The sequence below is a fragment of the Mus caroli genome, chromosome 5, assembly GCF_900094665.2.
Source record: "Mus caroli chromosome 5, CAROLI_EIJ_v1.1, whole genome shotgun sequence".
Taxonomy (NCBI): domain Eukaryota; kingdom Metazoa; phylum Chordata; class Mammalia; order Rodentia; family Muridae; genus Mus; species Mus caroli.
Window position 1 is genome coordinate 122,523,161 of NC_034574.1, and position 18,026 is coordinate 122,541,186.

Below are 18,026 nucleotides of genomic sequence, written 5' to 3' on the forward strand. Positions count from 1 at the left end.
AGAAATCCGCCTGCCTCTGCCTCCCGAGTGCTGGGATTAAAGGCGTGCGCCACCATGCCCGGCTGGTGACTTACTTCTAAGTCCAACATCAAAACCATGCCAAGAGGACGTGTCCTCCGGATGGTAAAAGAGCAGACAGAGGAGCCTCTCCACTGCCCTGAAGTAACATGAAACTAACGAAAGATAACCGTCAACTGCCTTTGTGACAAATCCCCAGCAGTGCCCCAGTGAGAACAACACTAAGGCCACCTGAGGGGAGTCTTTTTATTTTTGTCATTAGCCATAGCTCCTCTTTTCTGAAAACAACATTCCATGGTCACCCCAAAATATAGACAACTTCTGACATCCGTCTGCTCTCTTGGGAGAGAAAAGGGAGGACTAAGGCCTGTGTGAGGGAGGTGTCTGAGGGCTGGCAGGTAACTGCAGTACAGTCAGGACAGGAGGGTGTGTATGCATGCACCTGCAGAGGCCCCAAGGGAGCAACGGAGCCCCTGGATTACAGGAAGTTGCAAACTTGCCCCTCCCCCAAGCTGAGCGTTGAGAATCAAATTTGGGTCCTCTGAAAAAGCAGAACTTGTTCTCAACCACAGAGAATTCCCTCCAGCCTAAGCCCTGAAGTCCTAAGCAAATAAACATAAGACCCTACAGAACACAGCAAACAAAAGTCGATGTGAAGGACGGTAATGACCTCTATGCTATGCACTGCTGTATTATCCGGATGGCCCTGGCCCACAGAGACAGGAGCAGATGATAGACTTTGCATTACTGCTGTTTTAATTCATGACTTGTGCACTTGAAGGTTACATAGCTAGGGCCAGAGAGATAGCTCACAGTTTCAAGCATGAGTAGCTCTTCCAGAGGGAGAGCCTGGGTTCAGTTGCCAGCATCCACATGGCAGCTTCCAACCGTCTGTGACTCCAGCTCCAGGGGCTCCTGAACAATCGTCTCCTCTGAAATAGAGCTTCCCGGCCCACATCCGAAAGCCAGGCATCTTCCTGTGTTTTCCGATCCATTCCCACCTACCTGGGGACATGATTCCTGACTCCTGTCCCTTCACATCCCAAGGCTCTTGTTTCTGCTCCAGCAGTGTGACCAGGTAGGGCTTACACACAGCAAGACCTGTTTATTACAAACAGAGAATGGTATTCAGTTAAGAATCTCCTAAGAAGGAATAATGATTCTCTGACCATACTGTGCTGGGAAAAAGAGATCTGAGGGGAGATTTCAGGAAATGGTTTCCACAATTATTCCCTGACACAGACATTAGAATCTATGTAAGGGATTTTCAACTTGGAGATGCTAAGCTTTGCTTGCACAGTTGACCGTCAAGGCAGAAGGGGAAATGGACTGAAAGATACAGGCACAATGCTTCATGCTAGCACGTTTCTGAAGTTACCACTGACTTAGTGCAGTGGTCCTCAACCTTCCTAACAATTTGACCCTTTAATACAGTTCTTCATTGTTGTGGTGTCCCCCAATCATAGGAAATCAGCTGTTAAGAGGCTATTAAGAATTCTGAAGCCGGGCGTGGTGGCGCACGCCTTTAATCCCAGCACTCGGGAGGCAGAGGCAGGCGGATTTCTGAGTTCGAGGCCAGCCTGGTCTACAAAGTGAGTGCCAGGACAGCCAGGGCTACACAGAGAAACCCTGTCTCGAAAAAAAAAAAAAAAAAAGAATTCTGTAGACAGAGATCCTCAGCCAGGAAGACAAGGTTTCTGTAATTCTCCACCATCACATTTCTATACAAATTCTACCGAACAGGGTCTAGGCATTCCCTGCTCTTCTGGAGAGAAACCAACGGACACATCCTTGAATGACAACAGCTCCTGAAATATAAGTGGTTAGCACAGAGAACTAAACAAAAAGAAAACATATGACTTAATCCAAAAAATCGGATGAGGAACTGAGCAGAGGATCCTCAAAAGAAGAAATGTGAATAGCCAAGAAGTACGTTTAAAATGGTTCGGCATCCTCAGCCATGGGGATATGCAAATGTGAAGTACTTTCAGGTCCTGTCTCCACACAGTCGGAATGGGTAGCATCAAGAGAACATGGCAACAAAGGATGGTGCGGATGTAGGAAAGGAGACTTGTCACTGCTATTTGGAAGTGTAAACTGGAACGGCCACTGTGGGAATCAGGGGGGAAGTTTCTCAGAAAGCTAAAGACAGACCAGCACATGTCCCGGCATAAACCCAGAGGGCTCCATCTACCACAGAGATACTTGCTCATCCATAACCATGGTTGCTCTCCTCCGAACAGCTGGGAAATGGAGCCAACCTAGCTGTCCATCAGCTGACGACTAACAGTGAAGATGCGATACACACAGTGGGGTTTTATTCAGCTGTGAAGGACAGTGAAATTCACTGGGGGACCAGAAAGACAAATGTCACATGCTCTCCCGAGTACGCTATCCTAGCTTTGAACTGTTAGATCTGTATTCTTCACTTGGGGTGTTTCTGAAGGTCAGGAAGCTAGACCAGGGCTGATGAAGGCTGGTGAGGCTTCAACAGAGGAGGGATGGTGTAATATTTGTGACATGAAAGTTGCAGGGATGGTGTGGGGTACTGGGAGAGCATCCCCCACAGTGGACTGGGTCCTTTCACATCAATCATCAATCAAGAGAATGCACCACATGCTTGTCCACAGGCCAGTCTGATGGGGGCATTTTCTCAACTGCTATGCCCTCCTCAGATGACTTGAGTTTATGCCAAGTTGGCAAAACAAAAACAAAACCACCTAACCAGGACATTTGTGTTCTGACTAGAGAGCCGTACTGTGGAGCTGGAGAAATAGCTCAGTGCTTCCCGCTCCCTACAGAGAGTAAAGGTACTTCTGACCAAGGCAGACAGCTTGAGCTCTATCCCGAGGACCCACCGGGTGGAAGGAGAAAACCAACTGCCACAAGCTATCCTCTGACCTCCACAAGCATGTTGTACAGCCCCATTTGTACACACACACAAACACACGTGTGCACACACACACACAAGCAGACACAAATTAGATGCAGTGGGGAAAAAAAGTAAATTTTAGGACAAAAGAAAAACAGGATTCTAATGTTATATAGAAAGGTAAAAGACACAGAATAGTCAACACAACACCAGAAAATAAGTTTCCCAGATGGACACTAGCTAACGTTAGTGGACTTGACTAAAAGTTCTCTTTCAGCTCTGAGGTCTGTGAACCAAGAAAGGTCTCCAGAGAAGCGATGAGAGTTCCAGATTGTAGTAAAAATGGATAAATGCATTCACTCTAGGGTTGTCTCTGTCCAGAGCTGTGGACTGAGACAGCTGTGGGAGAGAACAGATGTGAGTGTCTGGCAAACACTGCCCACTGATTTTCAGTATTCTCTCTCCAGAGATGTCCGAATACCTGTTGGGTTGGTCTGTTGATAATTCCTTTTACACATACCCCACAACCACCCCAGAGAAACTAGGGATGCCGGTGGAAATCATCTGTATCATGTCTTCAGAGTTTTAAAAGCAGCTCTTCTTCCTGCTACCCACAATGATGAGCTGCAGCCTCACGGCTATGGGATGCATACTTTTGATGTTTAAACTCCACTGAAGTTTAGGCTATTGGATACCAAAGCCTAACATAGCTGACTCATTACAGCTAATGAGAATACCTTTATCCTGGGAAAGCACAAAAAGTGAGCCAATTACAGGTCATGTCTACATAGATGTCACCATGAATCTTTGTTATAGAACCACAGATTTTTCAGTAAGTACTGCTGAGTAAGTGCCACACCATGTCCAGTAGGATCTGTGTGACAAGTTCCACAAACTGAGGCGATTGACCTCAAAAGAAGGAGGCCTCCTGAAACTGGCTGTGGAACTCTTTGCCAGAGAAAAAGTATTGAGCTGTAGTTCTCATGGCAGTCTATCTATTTTGTTTTCTCTTATTCCTTTTCTTATTTACACATTCCTAGTAGCCTAGGCCAAGATCTTAAGCGACAATAATGGGTAAGAAACCATTCCTAGAGATGGAGCCACTAACATGACCTTATCCCCAGAGAAACCAATGTTTTACTCTCTAAATCATTTACAAAACTACCATGATAAAAACTTTCCCAACAATAAAATTTCATATGGCTACACGTGTGTCATCAGAGGTGGATTTTGGTATATGGTAAAGAAAGCCTTAATTAGAAAGATTTAAAATAGTTTAAATTATAATTGACCATGGAGCTAGAGAGTTAGTTCAGCAGTTAAGAGCACTGACCGTTAAAGATTTATTAACCTGCTCCTGGAAATATGCCACTAGCCTTGGATGACAGCGCCCACTGAATACATCCTTTAGAATTGTTATATTTTGGTGGTTTATAATGATGTTAACTGTTCTGTTTGTGATTCACTGAATACATGGTGTCTGAGTTGTAATGCTTGGATGATTTTTTTGTGCTTTACTGTGCCAAATGATTTTTGTTGTTATCTGTGATTGTTTCACTGGATATAGTTTCTAAGAGATGTAATGTTTGGTTTTTTAATGTATAAAATCCCCTGCTTGAGAGCTGCAGAATACACTCAGATTCAAACTGCCTCTGTGTTTGTTTCTGTTTGTCACCGCTGAATCCTTACCCACCTAGCTTCAAAGGATCCTCATTCCAGGGACCCCCATACCTGACTGGGGTGGTCTGTGGCAATTAAGCACATGGATGAAATAACTGAAATTCCTGTTTCCACCGTGCGCACAGAAGCTACAGAGCTGCATGACAGCCCATAAGAGTCACAGTCCAGAGCTGGTGACGGCCTTGAGAACAGAAACCAAGTGCCAAGAATTCATACGAGTCAAAACAGGGAACTTAAGGAAGGGAGATGGCTCGGTGGGCTCAGCATTCATGGAAATGCCCAGAGAGCCTAGAGGCCTCCTTGGAATCCCAGATCTCAGGAGATAGACCAGGAATCACTGGGGCAAGGTGGCTGGCTGGATTTGACAAATCAGAACATTCTGAGTTCAAGTGAGAGCGTCTGCCTTAATATGGAAACAATTGAGAAAGACACCTGACACCAGCACTTGGCCTCTACACACACCATCATATGTGCGTGCACACCTATACCTACAGTCACGCGTGAATATGAATACACAGTGCATGTGCGCACACACACAAAAAGAATAAAAATCAAAGGAAGAAATGGGACACTTCTGAGGGCATCCATTTCAAAGCTTAAACACAAGTAAGAATCACAATGCACTGGGAAATGAGCAATCACATTAAAAATAGGCAACTTAACTCAACAACTGACAATTGCATTCATAAGATAAAACAGAGGCCGAGTTATCAGAATGGAAGGATATCACAAGTCATTCCTAGCCTCCCCCCACACTACCCTCCACCAGCACAGTCTATGATTTTAAGGATATGGAAAGATGCTCAAACTCTATCAGAAGATGAAACACACAGCCTATGGCATGTGCCTGTGATCCTAGCACTCAAGAGGGTCAAATACGAGGATCATGACTTTGGAGCTAGCCTATGCTACACATCACATTATCAAACAGGCAGGGCAGAATAATAAAATCCTACCTTGCCACATCAAAAATGAATAGAGCATACGCTAAGTCTGCACGTTAATATTATTTTCATCTCACAGAATAACTTTGGGTCTGGGATGTAGCTCAGTGAAAGAGCACTTGTCTCATAAGCACGATGCCCAAGGTTCAACCCCTACTACTACCAAGAAAAAAGTCCTAACTTCACCAGACCACAGTGTAAGAAGCAACAGGCAATTACAACCACTGCCGTGTCTTCACAACTAAACTCTAGGTGACTCCTTCTGTGTTTTACACCTGCAGATTCACCCAGCACAAGATGACAGAAGACTATGGGAAGACACCTGAGCTAAGCACACACTTCTCTTGTCACTACTCTGTAGCTGTGCAGAAAAACTAATAGGTATGTAGTATTTCCATTACATCAAGTGCTCTGGGAAGTACAAAGTACCCCAGGGGACGTCTGTAGCTTGTTTGCGGATGCTGTCATTACACACACATTAGTGAAGTACCTGCAGGCTCTGGGTACCAAGGGACGAGATGAGTCTCCACCATCTCTACTTCAACTCTCATTTTGCTAACTAACGCAAATTCCATTCATTAGTAGTGGTGCTTCTCAGCCTTCCTAATGCTGCCACCCTTCAGTAGAGTTCCATGGGGTGGTGAACCCCAACCATAACATTATTTTTGTTGCTACTTCATAACTGTAATTTTACTAGTTCTAAATAATGATATAAATGATTTTGGAGATAGAAGTTTGCCAGAGGGGTCGTGGCCCACAGGCTGAGAAACGCTGGTTTAGCGGCTTCCCTAATTCTGAAGTGACCATGAGACTTTGCTTTTGGGAAATCACCCAGAACACTTGAAACATAAATTGTCAACTTAAAGGACCTTAACTTAGTTAGGGTTCCCTAGAAAAACGGAACCAACAGCACACACACACACACACACACACATATATACACATATACATATATAAAATTTACAGGGAGTACTGGAGACTCCCCAAACTGCCACTGCCACTGCCCATAGGTCCCTTCTGCAGAACACACTGTGGACTTCAGACACAGGACCCAGAGGGCCTGATCTGAACATCCTCTCCCTGGGGACTAGATTTCAAGGTACCAGATAGTGCCGTGCAAGTTTCCAAAGGAGAAAAGCAGACAACAGTGCTCCATGCTAGGATGCCTATGCACGACACCGTGAGCAGCAAGCATGCCACGACAAGCCACACAAAAATAGCTTGGAGGTAACTAACAGCTCTAACTGGACTTGATGCCTCTAACCAAGAGGGATATCAGGCCTGGTGCTGGGAACCTAACCAACTACCCAGAGGCAGTGAGATCATGAATCTAGGAGGAGAACCTACAACTGTCACTTTCCTGGGCCAGCGTAGCTTCTAACCACATTGGAAACATTCATCCCTACACTCACAGATAAATATAGTTCTCACCCGTCGTCAAGGGAACTTCTCTTTGCATCAGATGGAGACCATTACAGGAAAACACTAACTGATCAAAATATAGAAAACGTGAACGTTTCAGTCACAGTTGATACAAGGACTACACAAGTCCTGCATCCGAAGCTCTGGGTCCATCACAGTGGTGATGGGGTAGGAGCCTGAGGAGCTAGATGTCAAGATGTAAAGACCACAGTTACAGACATGCCAACATGTCTGTAAGGGCAAAATCTCACTGGGCCCCAGCCCTAGGCAAAGAACACAGGCCAGTAAGGATTGCTGAGACCTGGAGAAACAGCCTTCAGTTAGGAAGAAGCCTCCAATTGATAAGTCATCAGCAAATGATCAGATACATAAATAGCATTTATATAGACTTAAGTTGTGTGTGTGTTTGTAAAGGAATTAAATAAAAGCTATGAATCTGAGAGACAGCAAGGGGTACACAAGAGGAGTAGGAAGTGAAATTATATAATTATATTAATTGTAAACAATCATTTTTAAGAAAAGTACAAAAAAAATTGCCAGGCATGGTGGTACATGACTTTAAACCCAGCACAAGGGAGGCAGAGGCAGATGATTATCTGTGAGTCCCAGGCTAGCTTGATATCTAAACGGAGTTCCAGGATAGCCAGAGCTACACTACACAGAGGGGCCATCTCCTGCTCCCTCTCTCTCACTCTCACTTTCACTCTCTCTGGCTAGATATAGGTGGAAATATATAAACTAAATACACATTTAAAAATGGGAAATTTATTAGATTGGCTTATATAAGATATTAATTAGGGCTACCACTGCTGTGATGAGACACCAATACCAAAAGCACCTTAGGAAGGAAAGGGTTTATGTGGCTTACACTTCCACATCACCACCTTTCATCATCAAAGGAAGTCAGGGCAGGAACCTGGAGGCAGGAGCTGATGCAAAGGCCACGAAGAAAGATGCTTCCTGGCTTCCTCCTCATGGCTCACTCAACCTGCTTCCTTATAGAACCCAGGACCACCAGCCCAGGGGTGGCACTGCCCACAGCGATCTGAGCCGCTCTTCCAAATTAATTGCTAATTATGAGAATGCCTTACAGGTGTGGCTATAGGATCTAATGGAGGCAGTTTCTCAAATGAAGTGCCCTCTGCTCTGATGACTTTATCTTGTGTCAAGTCGACATAAAACTAGCCAGCACATACAATCCAACCTGGGTTAGTATGACAATGGTTGTCTTCACAATCAGAGAGACCTGAGAACCCTGCAGTTCCTTCCTCAGTTTGCAAAGCTGGATGCCTCTGCAGTCCTAACCTCGCGCTGAAAGCCTAGAGGCTTCCTGGAGATCCACTAAATGTCAGTGTGTGTTGGAAGCCCAACGAAATGGGGTTCTTGTATCAGCAAAGGAATATAGCCGCAGTGGTAACAGCAGTGAGAGACACAACAGAATAGATGAACTTATCAGCAAGACTGAAAGAGCAAAAGGGCAAGCTTTCCTCTAGGACTTCCTTTGAATTGAGCTACTAACGGAAGGTACCACCCACATTTAGAATGTCTTCCCACTTCAGATAAGCTAACCAAGAAAATCGCTCACAACTGTGCCCAGCAGCTCATGTCTGAATTGAGTCTAGAGCCAGTTAAACTGACAACCACAATTAGTCATCATACATATGGACAATTTTCACTTTGTGACAGCTGACATTTCCTGAATATGTGTGGCATTGAGAAGTTAAACTTAAAGGAACAAGAAAAAAAAAATGCTAAGAGTAAAATATATTTCCCTTCAGTCTCATCATGCTTAGTATAAAAAAAAAAAAAAAAAAAAAAAAACCTGCCCTGGAAAGGTCCTCAGACTAGAACTCAGAGTAATATAATTTCAGCTGCATGCTGCACGCAGATAATTGACTGATGTGTTTGTTGAAACAGGGTCTTGAGATGTTACCTAGGTGGCCTGGTATTCCCTGTGAAGGCCAAGCTGGTCCTTAACTCAGTCCCTTGGGCATTATTCCAATGGCTAGAAATACAAGCGTGCACAGGTACACGCTAACATGCCAATCATTTCAGAGAACGCCCAGCAACAGAGTTGACCATGGCATCAGTAAACCGAAGAAGAGAGAAGACTAGAAAAAGAGAGTATTTGGAATCTTTCAGGCTTTTGTTGTTGTTGTTGTTGTTGGAACAAACAAAGCATCCTTAAACTTCATGGAATTCCCTCAGGTAGGCACTTTAACGGGTGCTAGCCTCAGCACATTACACGTTCACTCGAAGCAGTCAGAACACAAAAGGTAGGGCAGCTTTGTAAAGAAGAGAATTTTGAAACTCCTAACATGGGTGATATGTATACAATGGGTGTCTACTGCCCTGATGACAGACCTGGTGATGGTTGGGGGGGGGGGTGCAGGGCACTGATCCCCTCATCTTTCATTAAAGGATCCATATATGAACTGCCAAGCTTTTTGGAAACAAAGGAGATGAAAAGTCTCCTTAGACCTCGGGCAGTGAATAACTATACGTACCCGTGTAAGCACAGTCACAGGGTAGTCATGAGGTAGAAAAGCTAGAAATCACAGTCCCTGTACAGTCCTGAAGTGTTTCTAGTAGATGCTTCCAGGAGCTATGTCAAAGCATGGACTCTCATTTATTAGCAACAGCAATTAAACCCAGGACTGGGAGCTCTTACCAAAAAGCTAACCCAGCTCTCAGGAGGCATCAACCAAAAAAAGAGGAAACTTACAGGCCAGAATGGGCTACCTGAAGAGATGTCTGTCATTAAAGAAAAAGCAAAAGGGGGGAGGGAGGTCCAGAGAACATAAACATGGGGAGGGGCAGTCCTTGGGAACTATTGGCAAGGTGACTATATGAATTTTTATATATTCATGTGAAAGCTCTTGAAAAAAAAGTTAAAGCTGACTTACTGTATGACCCATAAGTCACAATTTAGAGTAAATATACCAAGATTAGGACACAGTTATAATATTACAGTAGCCAAGATATGTAAATAAATGAAGTGTCTTCAGATAAAATATACTAAACAGTCCCTGTATCCCTTTGGTAACCAGCCTTAAAGGCTGCAGGTTCACAGATCCGCCCGAGGACAGAATCCCAGGGACCTTAACAACTCCTAATCTGGGGCATGGCACCGGTAGCACCTAGTACCTGCGCTTGAGGTCAGAAGTACTGAAATCCAGTACCAAAAAAAGAAAAAAGGCATATATATCACCTCTGAAATCTGCCAGGGGAAAGCTCAACCCAAAGGTTTTTCGTGCTAAAGTGCCCGTGCCTAGGGAGAAGAGTGACGTGAAAAGTTTTACTAGGAGTCTAATTAATAACTGTCCAGTGCTTTCTGCACCGGCGCACGGTTCACGAATATAAAACAAGTCCTTTTGCATTGCTACCCGATTGGGGGGGGGGGGAGAAATATAAAAAGCACAAGAATTTGTTTGATACGCGGGGACAGTTTAATGTGAAGACATGGGAAATTCGTAGGAATTTACTGTCCAAGGTGCAGGCCGCTGGGGAGAAGGGGGTGCGGACCCCAGCCCAGGGCTTTTCTCGGCAGGACCCGCACACGGGGAGTCGGGGTGTCCCCAGTATCCCGCCATCGGGCTGCCAGCCTTGTGCCCTCGCCGCGAGCCGACAGCTGCCCTAGAGAACTCGACCCGACCCGGGACTGGCCGCCGATCCCGCACCGCTGCATCTACAGTAACCACCTCCCTGCTCGGAGGCCGAGCCAGGACTCACCTTGTCCCGATTCCGGAACGGATCTTTTCTGCGGTGTCCCGTTCCAGGGTGTCCGGGTTCTCCGGTCTCCGGTTTCCGCAGGCTTCCGTTCCGGGGTATCTGGGTTCCCGGGTCTCCGGGTTCCGCGGTGACCCCGGAGAGTGTTTGGGTTCCGAGGTGGCTAGGAATAATCCTCCCTGGGAGTCCAAGTTGTGAGTTGTGAGGGCAACAGGCTGGCTGGCAAGAGCTGGACCGAAGGTGCAAATAGGAAACGGTCTCCAGTGATGGTGGCACCCCACCCAAAGCCCGCCAAGACAGAATGAAGTCTGTCTCCATGGTAGTTCTCAGTCTAAGGGACCTGGATGCAGACCACTTCTGGCTTCCCACAGCCTTGATTGACACTGCAAGTTATCACTTCCAGGCTGAGTAGGGACAAAAATGATAGGTCTTTGCTGTATACATTATTTTTGGCAATTCTCTTAAGAATTTTGTACAATGTATTTTTTTGCATTTTCATATAGTTGCTTCAAACCCCTGTTAGATATGTATTAGATATCATGGCATGTCAGGGCAACCTGACTCCCACTTTGTTCTGGAAAGAATGATGAATACAGAATCCTATATTGATAGTCTTTTTCTTTGACTTTAAAGATATAATTGTTTGTTTGTTTGTTGTGACGGGGTTTCTCTGTGTATCCCTGGCTGTTCTGGAACTCTGTAGATCATGCCGACTTCAAACTAAAAAATCCACCTGCCTCTGCTCCCAAGCGCTGGGATTAAAGGCATGTACCACCACCTCTGGCTTCACTTTTAAATTTCTATTTCTGATTACATATTTCTGTAACTGAGATCATCCTTTGCTAGATATGTGTTGATTCTGCTTATTTCTTTCTTGATTTTCAGTTAATCTCTGGATATTTCTAGTTTGACTATGGTGTATGTCTTAGTGTAACTATTGCTGTGAAACACCATGACCAAAGCAACTTGGGGAGGAAAGGGTTTGTTTTGCTTATACATCTATATCACTGTTCATCACTGAAGGAAACAGGACAGGAACTCAAAAAAGGCAGGAACCTGGAGGCAGGAACTGATGCAGAGGCCATAGTGGAGTGCTGTTTCCTGGCTTGCTCAGCTTACATAGAATTATTTTCAGCTTACATTGCTCATCTTTCCCCCCAGTGGTTTCCTACAGTAGAGTACGCATGAAGAATCTTCAGTTTGGAGATGAAAGACTTCCTTGCACATATGACTAAATCAAAGGGAAGATTTGGACTGTAATTCATGACACTTCATGCCAACAAACTCCTACAATCACCACCGATGAGAGTGTAAGAAGCATCCTCCATCAAGGAAGGAGATTTTAAAAGGAAATACAGTTAAAATGAACCTGCCCACGACTTCCCTGCAAAGTGTAAGCTCCCAAGAAATATTTAATGAAGGGAGGGAGTGAAATATGGGCAGGGGGTTGGGAATTCTGTAGGGGAGAGATCCTCACTCAGAGAGACAAGGTTTCTATAATTCTCCAACATCACATTTCTATACAAATTCCACCAAGCAGCGTCTAGGCATTCCTGCTCTTCTGGAGAGAAAGCAATGGAGACATCCTTGAATGACAGCAGCTCCTGAAATTAAAAAAAAAAAAAAAAAAGAACAGCGTGATGACCATGTGACATCAGGAGCTAGGGGTGTAGCTTTTGATGTCATCGCTCATGCTGTGACGAGCTTTCAGATGTACCTGCTTCTTGGTCCTCCTCGCTCCTGTAATGCTTCATCCATACTCCCCACAAGTAACCCAAATCAACTCACTGTCTCACTACACTGAACTTAGTGAGTCCTGGAGTTGTTTCCTTGTCTGTGATTGGTACCCTGCTGGGGTGAACAAGCATCTAGTCACATTTCCACATGAAGAGTCAAACAGCACAAAGGACCAAACATGAGCTTGGGAAGAGTAGTTGAGTGTCCCAGCAACAGATGATAAAATGTACAACTGGAGTGGATCTGTGAGTGGGTTGTCCATGGAGGCCATCTCACTATGGCCACCTTGTCCCTCATGGTAGAGGATGATGCGCCTCCCTGCTGTGGCAACGGTTGCATGCTCCCTGTGACGAGTGATGGGACATCCAACCAAAGGCCAGCTATCTCTTTGAGTATAGTGTTCTTGATTGGGAATCCCAGAGTGGGCACCTAACTGTATGTGGCAAGGGGCAGCATACTGTCATGATGAATTAGGTGCGCCGTGTGAAAATAAGAATGCTTCAAAAGGGCGGATAAAGACTATACTGCAGTCTCTAAAAGCAACATGAATGGAATGGGTGGCAGGTATCTTTCAGCAGTGTGGCCAAGAAGAAATAAAACGGAGGCTCAGACGCCTCAAAATGAACTTGCCATTGTACAGACTCAATTCCATACACCAAGTAGGTGCATGAAAAAAATCCATTAAAGGATTCCCCTGAGCCAGGCGGTGGTGGTGCACGCCTTTAATCCCAGCACTTGGGAGGCAGAGGCAGGTGGATTTCTGTGGAGAGCCGTGCTTCGAGCAATCGCCATTATAAGATGGCGCTGGCTTCCACTGTGCCTAACTAGTAAACAAGCCTTGTGGGCAAGTGTGAGAGTGAACTCACGCCTAGTCACTGCCCATCTCGGGGCATAGTAATGAGGTGATGGGCGAGCAACAAATCAGGAGCTGACACGCCACATCAGGTGCTGAAACGCTACTCTGAGGGCTATATAAGCAGCACCATTTTCCGGGGTCTGGGACTTCTGTGTTCTTGCCGGCGAGAACGATAGCTTGGGACAGATTTCTGAGTTCAAGGCCAGCCTGGTCTACAGAGTGAGTTCTAGGGCAGCCAGGGCTATACAGAGAAACCCTGTCTCGAAAAAACCAAAAAAAAAAGACTTGCCTTAGTCATGGTATCTGCTCACAGCAGTGAAACCCTAAGGCACCTATACAGATGATCTAGCATGCATATACATGCAACCACACCAGAGCACGCATAAAGATTGGCGTGAAGACATGCTTAGGCATCTTTTGTGTACATATTTACTTCCATGAAGTCATGGGGATGTAGCAAAGTGATAATTTTTACACAGTGTTGTAGATTGAATAGGAAATGTTTTCAACAAGGTCATGCTTAGAATCTAGCTTGTGGTGCTATTTTCCAGTATTATGGAAACTTCACTTGGTAGAGCCTAGCTGGAAGAAGCCACTAAGAGTAGAACCTCTGTGGTGTCTTATCCCTGGCTTCTTCTTGTCTATATCTTTCTGTTCCCAGCCTTCCGTGATGTGCACTAAACTGCTTTATCACACCTTCCATACCCAAAAAGAATAAACTATTAAAAACCATTAGCTAAAATCTTTATTCTTCTAAGATATCTCCATCAAGTAATTTGTCCACACTGATGGAAAAGGGACTAGGGATGTTTGAATGATAAATCTCTCTCTCTCTCTCTCTCTCTCTCTATATATATATATATATATATATATATATATATATATATAGTACTTTATAGCTATGAAAAAGAGTGTCCTTATGTTTCCAATTGTTATTTGGAGCCAGCAACACTGGCTAGCAAGATAAGAAAATCACCTGCCTTTAAAAGAAAGGCAAGCTGCCATGGGGAAGGTGACCGTCCCCAGCCAACTAGATGAATAAAGAATGTAGCCTTTTGTTAAATAAGCAGCTAACAACCAGAGCTGGGGCTGGATGTATGGGGGCAGAACTTCTGGGCAGGCAGACATGCAGGTGCAGATGCAGGAGATGTGGCAAAGTGAGGAAGAAAGGAAAGGAGGCAGAGGGGAGACGAACAGAGCCGGAAGCAAAAGTGAGAGCCACAAGGATGGAATGGCAGAGAAGTCAGGATAAGTTTAGACAGCTAGCTGAGACCTTGCCCCAGCAGACATACCAACAGCTTTAAATTATATAGATGCCACCATGTCTTAAACCTTAAGCATGATCTCAAAAGACCCACAATAGATCTACTTCTAGGCCAACCTGGTCTACATAACAAGTTTAGACCATCTAGGTGAGACCCTGTCACAAAGAATGTGGGGGGATGTCAGGAGCCATGGGACACGCTGACAATTAGCAGGTGATCATCCTGAAGTGGCCTGCTTCAGATTATATAACCTGGGACAGGTGCATCCTTATTAAGCAAGGCTGTAAGGGATTCATTTTAGGAAAGATTCCTGCTATTAATATGCTTTTCCTGTTGTTATTAAACATATATAATAATCACTAAGTAGTAGCATACCCCTTTAGAGCAGATCTCTGCAGATCCACAAAGATGTACGGTCATGTAGTGATGCTATATAGACAAATAGATGACTTAATTCTTAATGATGATCCTATAATAATTCCTAAGATTATACCTGTGATTATTAAGCTCTTTTATAGTGGGACTGCTAATTAGGTCCTTTTCTGATAGTCAAAACTGCAGTGAGAACTCAGCCAGTCTCCCAAGTGTCCCAGTTAGTTGCTCTTAGATGGTAACCAGACTTTCTCCTACTCAGAGCACATTCCAAGAAGTTGTAAAACAATTAACCAAAGGTCATAAAAAGGGAACTAACGATTTATTATAGGTGCTAGGACAGAAGATAAAATATTGACTGGGTTTATCTATACAAAACTTCACTAATAACTTAGTTATGGTTTTAAACTTTCAGTGAACCTGTGGAGCTGAGACAGGTGAGGGATGTTTAGCCAGATAATTACTCCTAATGGATATGCATGTAAACATTCACTGTTGTAAACTTCTATTTCTATTTCAATTTACGAGTCGATTTTTGTGTGAACTTGTGATGGACTTTGTAACGTGATCATGTATTCTGAAAGATGTGTAAGTTCTGAAGATAGGAGAGTTTTTTGCCTTTCCCCATGTAGACTAGAATTTTTTGCCCTTCACAACTTAAACTAGAATTTTTTGCCTTTTCCCACTTAGAGTAGAATTTTTCCCTTTCCCCACTTTGGATCGTTCCACTTTTCCCCTTAGATAGCTTTCATTGGAAACTTTTTACAACTTAGTAATAAACTTCCATAACCACTTCTCTAAGTGTCCCTTTTTCTTCCTGTGACTTCAAGCTGGCAGGCTGAAAGTTAGAGGCCAGCAGTTCCTGCTGAGATAGAACAAAGGCCACACTGCTTAATCCTCCCGTTATGCTACAGGTGTTAATCACCTAAGCCAGGAGTCCTTTACCCTCAGAAAGAGCAAGAAAGTTTTTTAGGACTTTTTAGAAGTTATTATCAGCATTTCAGTACAGTTAGAGAGCTAGAAAGCACTGAGACCCTCAGACTTTAAAGCTATCACCAGAGCCCTACTCTGTGACTCCACCACTACCTTCTCCGGGCCTAGGAGACTCCCGGCAGAGGGAGACCTCTAAAGCTCCAAACAGCAATGTTGGGAATGCTGGGAACAAGGAATATTTTCTAAGCAAAGATACAGGGAATGAATGAAGCCAGCCTAAGATACCATGTGGCAAGACCACAGGAATGAGTCTGAGAACACGCATTGGTGGTCAGATGATTACCAACGTGTGACCCAGAAGCTGAACATGGTACTTTCCCTGCTATGTTTCAGTCTTGGTTTGGCCCAATCATTCCTTTCTATGCATGGCACTTCTCTCCTTACAGAGGTATGATCTTGTTCAGTATTTTTATCTTGGACACATAAACTTGTTTATTCTTTATCTTCCAGGGGATCACAGCTAGGAGTTTGTTTGCAGCTACAGAAGAGACTATGAACTTAGGCACTGAGAAAATGTGGTAACAGATACAGCTGGGGTACTGCTGTAAATGAAGTACATCCATCTAGTATTATGAGACAGCCATACCACATTGGTCGACTAATGTAATGCGATGGCTTGAATCTGAAATCGTCCCTACATGTTCACATTTTCAAAATTTGGGACTCAGCTGATGGTGTTACTTTGGGAGGTCAAAAGGGCTTTAGAAAATGTGAGACAACTAGAAGAAATTGGTCACTGGGAATGTATCTTAGCCACTTTCTGACTTGATCTCTATTTCCTAGCCCTCCATGATGTAAACCAAGCTGTCCTGCATTCTTTCCCAACCATAATAAACTGGATCCCTGTATCCATGAGTTAGCATAGGGGTTTCTCCTTTAAGATGCTTATATAAAGTAATTTGGAAGAGAGCTAGAAAAATAACTAGCACACAACATGAATTTTATTGACTTTATTGATTTTATCTATCTAACATTGTTAGTACCAATTTTACAAACAATGCATTAAGATTAAAGAATAGCAATATAAAAGCATTCCAGCAATATAACTCACAGCTATGTTGAAAAGCTAGCTATAAACACTATAAAATGTTTAAAAGTCAATTATCTGAATGAAAGTAAAATGCATAAAATACAGGTAATACACTACTTGTGGAGTTATTTATTCTTCTAACAGTATTCACTGTGTGTCAAGAATTGTCCTAAGTCTAGGATGGATAAATAAATGATCAGAACAAAGGTTCTTCCCATCTTAAGGTGACTTACCAACACATGTGAGACTCATTGTGGATTTGTTTCTCTTTCTCTACTTTTCACATAAAATGGAATTTTCTCCTTCTGACCATATCTGCTTATGCTATACAATACATCCTTGGCTATTTTGATTAATAAAATATTTACTAGGTATTACTGAGTATTAGTCTATGTTGCATCATCTGATGAGTTATACATGCTATCTTTGTTCCAAGATATTTGATCACACTGTGAATCCTGAGATTGTGTTATTTGCTGGAAAGACCATTTTTTAGTTGTGGTGTACCTCAGTCTTAGCACACATTTTTAATCCAAGAGATTTCCACTTAAATATTATAAACAGGATTAAATAAAGTCAACCACTGGTCAAGAGGTGGAGCAAGCAACCAGTTGACAGGAATTATTAAAAAATAAAACATACAGAATAAGAGAGAGTCAGAAGGACAGATAGAGAGACACACGGAAAGTAGAAGCAGGGGACATTCAGTTTGAAGGACGTTGTTTGAGACAGTGTAAGAGGCGGGCATTGCTGATGGAATGTTGGATGAGGAAGAAAGTCAGCTGGGTGCTTTCTCTGTCCCTCTGAGCTAGCAGACTTTCACCCCAGCATCTGGCTCCCATGTCATCATGAATAAAATTGAACAATTGAGATTTTGTTCAAAAAAAAAAAAAAAAAAAACAAAAAAAAAAAAAAAAAAAAAAAAGGTGCCCAACATGGGGCAGTACCACATGGACAGAGAAATCACAACAGCTAAAGACAAACTGAGAAGTCGTCAGAGTTCGTAAGACACCAGGGGAACATCAAGGAGAGAGTTAAGTAATATTAAAAGGAAAAATATTGCCCATGTTAAGGATGGTAAATATCATAATACAGGGTGTTAGGACCT

The 18,026-nt window shown here is 43.6% G+C and overlaps 1 protein-coding gene across 1 annotated transcript in view; it reads right to left on the minus strand.

The window, feature by feature from the left end:
- LOC110294943 (zinc finger protein 11) overlaps nucleotides 1-10,678 on the minus strand; it is a 14,877-nt gene extending 4,199 nt beyond the window's left edge. The window contains exons 1-2 of the mRNA XM_029476985.1: nucleotides 10,669-10,678; nucleotides 1,024-1,119 (exon numbers count right to left, since the gene is read on the minus strand). Coding sequence (XP_029332845.1) covers nucleotides 1,024-1,033 — 10 coding nt within the window. The 5' untranslated portion in view covers nucleotides 1,034-1,119; nucleotides 10,669-10,678. The remainder of the gene's footprint in view (nucleotides 1-1,023; nucleotides 1,120-10,668) is intronic.
- Nucleotides 10,679-18,026: the final 7,348 nt, after the last annotated feature.